The sequence below is a fragment of the Psammomys obesus genome, unplaced genomic scaffold (assembly GCF_907164565.1).
Source record: "Psammomys obesus unplaced genomic scaffold, mPsaObe1.curated_primary_1811, whole genome shotgun sequence".
Lineage (NCBI taxonomy): Eukaryota > Metazoa > Chordata > Mammalia > Rodentia > Muridae > Psammomys > Psammomys obesus.
The window spans coordinates 2,715,710-2,718,769 of NW_026596225.1; the positions used below are offsets into that span (position 1 = coordinate 2,715,710).

General features: G+C 56.0%; 1 protein-coding gene across 1 annotated transcript in view; it reads left to right on the forward strand.

Annotated features, from left to right (window-relative positions):
* LOC129668063 (frizzled-8-like) overlaps positions 1-1,128 on the forward strand; it is a 1,846-nt gene extending 718 nt beyond the window's left edge. The window contains exon 2 of the mRNA XM_055595815.1: positions 1-1,128. Within this exon, the coding sequence (XP_055451790.1) occupies positions 1-945 (945 nt within the window). The 3' untranslated portion in view covers positions 946-1,128.
* Positions 1,129-3,060: the final 1,932 nt, after the last annotated feature.

Here is a 3,060-nt window from a genome sequence, read left to right on the forward strand (position 1 = left end):
TGGGCGAGCGCGCCGGGCGCGCGCGGCGAGTACGAGGAGCTGGGCGGCGTGGAGCAGCACGTGCGCTACGAGACCACCGGCCCCGCGCTCTGCACGGTGGTCTTCCTCCTCGTCTACTTCTTCGGCATGGCCAGCTCCATCTGGTGGGTGATCCTGTCGCTCACGTGGTTCCTGGCGGCCGGCATGAAGTGGGGCAACGAGGCCATCGCGGGCTACTCGCAGTACTTCCACCTGGCCGCCTGGCTGGTGCCCAGCGTCAAGTCCATCGCCGTGCTGGCGCTCAGCTCGGTGGACGGCGACCCGGTGGCCGGCATCTGCTACGTGGGCAACCAGAGCCTCGACAACCTGCGCGGCTTCGTGCTGGCGCCGCTCGTCATCTATCTCTTCATCGGCACCATGTTCCTGCTGGCCGGCTTCGTGTCGCTCTTCCGGATCCGCTCGGTCATCAAGCAGCAGGGCGGCCCCACCAAGACACACAAGCTGGAGAAGCTCATGATCCGCCTGGGCCTCTTCACCGTGCTCTACACGGTGCCTGCCGCCGTGGTCGTCGCCTGCCTTTTCTACGAGCAGCACAACCGGCCGCGCTGGGAGGCCACGCACAACTGCCCGTGCCTGCGGGACCTGCAGCCGGACCAGGCGCGCAGGCCCGACTACGCCGTCTTCATGCTCAAGTACTTCATGTGCCTGGTGGTGGGCATCACGTCGGGCGTGTGGGTCTGGTCGGGCAAGACTCTGGAGTCCTGGCGCGCGCTGTGCACTCGCTGCTGCTGGGCCAGCAAGGGCGCGGCCGCGGCCGCGGGCGCGGGGGGCGGCGGCCCGGGGGGCGGGGGCGGGGGCCCCGGCGGGGGCTCGCTCTACAGTGACGTCAGCACCGGCCTGACGTGGCGCTCCGGCACGGCCAGCTCCGTGTCCTACCCTAAGCAGATGCCACTGTCCCAGGTCTGAACCCCGAGCGGGCGCCGGGGGACCCCGCAGCGGCCGGGGTTCCCACCCCGGCACAGTGTTGATTGCTATTAGCATGATAATGAACTCTTAATGGTATCCATTAACCGCGGGACTTAAGTGACTCCCTTAGAACAAAGTACCTGGCAGTGAGGCCGCGCGGCCCCTCCCCGCCCCTCCGACGCTCTCGAGCGCCTCCCCCGCCCCCCCCCCGGGCCGCGGCGTCCGCCCGCTGGAGAGTCGCCCCCCCACCCCGGGGGCCCGGGTCGAGCCGCGAGGTCGCGCCTCAGACCTCACTCGAGGGACCGCTTCGCCCGAGACCCGACCTGCATAAGTTCCCTCCTCACACACCCTAGACGGGGACGAGAGCTGCCTGGTGGGACCACGGTTCGGGCACCCTGAGGACCAGGCAGAGGCCTTAAATAAACAAGAGATGTCTTAATTACACGCCCCAAGTAAATACGGGTTTCTTACACTAGAGGATGTATTTATATAATTATTTGTTAAATTGTAAAAACAAAACGTGTAAAATATGTATATATCCAAAGATATACAATGTGTACATTATTTGTAAAAAGTTTAGAGGCTACCCCTGTAAGAACAAATATAAGTATTCTATTTTGTCAATAAAATGACTTTTGATAAATGACGATTTAAATGCCGCCCTGTCCCCCACCCCTTCTGAACTGTTCCCCTTTTGCTTGCTGAGGACAAGTGGGGGACATGGACATTTTCTGGTTTGCCATTCTGTACTAACTTTAGGCATGGAGACAATTACCTGTTAACGTCTAGTTCTTAAACTATTAGCAAAGTAAAATGTCATTGTTGAATTGAAATCAAGACCGCGTTCTTTGCACTTTGCCCAAAGATGGCGTGTGTCACCGTGGGTGCCAGCTCTGCTTGTGTGTGGTGAGTGTGTTGCAAGTGGCAGTGTTCTGCTCGGTCAAGCCCTGCGTGGGATCTGCTGCGCGCGGTTGTGAACGCCCCGACCTTCCGCAGACCCGGCCACACTCTGAATCGTGGGGGTTAGCCCTGGGGCCACAGGTCAGCGCTGCCCTGTGGGCAGGTGCTGGCTGACAGATGAAACGAAGGGGTTAACTCCCCAACAGCGTTCCGTGCTTGTGTATTCCAAGTGTGCTGCTTTTCCTGGAGGAAAAAAAGCTATTGTTCCTCTGTCAAGACTAAGCTAATTTATTTGAACAGAAGGCTGTGGAATCAGCGGAAGAATGCACTGGCGATTGTTGAACTTTTTACCTGTCTGCCCAGTGGCTCTGCGCACCATTCCTTTTAGAGGGGCTAAATGAATAGGGTTAATCTGTAGGGAACTTGGTCTTTTGAGTTGGAAAAACTTTGATCTTTTCTCCTCTCCGAATGTGCTGTGTAGTCTGAAGTTTCTCTCCCTGCTGCCTGGCTCCTCTTGGTGCAGACCAATTGGCCACCGCGGAGCCTTAACGCTCTTCCATTAAAGGGATGTGGGACTTTTACTTTAAAAAGGAGAGGCAGAGAGGGAGAGGAAGACTTGTAACAGTTCGTGAAGACCAGAGGCGGAGTGCCTCAGCCTTTTCAACAGCTTTCCCCGGCTTTGTTAGCCAGCCCGCAGGCAGCTAGGCCCGGGCCGAGCAGTATAGAAAAGGCTCTGAATGCCCCACAGGTGGTCTGCGCCAATAATCCCCCAATTTAAAGCGGTTTCCTTTGCTGGACAATTGCATTACAAAACTCCCTTCTTTTTCACTCCTAATTGAACCAATGAACTATTATAAACTACAAGTTTTTCTTTAAAAAAAAATCTTCTGCCTAAATTCTATTGCGTAAACGCTGGCAGATTTTCCGAAGTGGACCTTTAAACCGCCTACAGGGAGGCTTCTTCAGCAGAGAGTTTCAGGTAGTTTTACTCCTTAGGCTTTTTTAATTTCTGGAAGATTAGCAATAATTTAAAAGTAATTGGTAAGGTTGTATGTGCATACTGAAAAGATAGCTCTGGGTCCCTTATTAACCTGTCAATCAAGATAAGGAACTGGCAGCTACTCTGCTGCCGACTGGAGCCCGGCGCTGTGGACGGGTGGGGCCGGCACCCTTCTCACGCGTTTGTTTCTCTGGCTTTGCTTTTCTTTTAGTGAC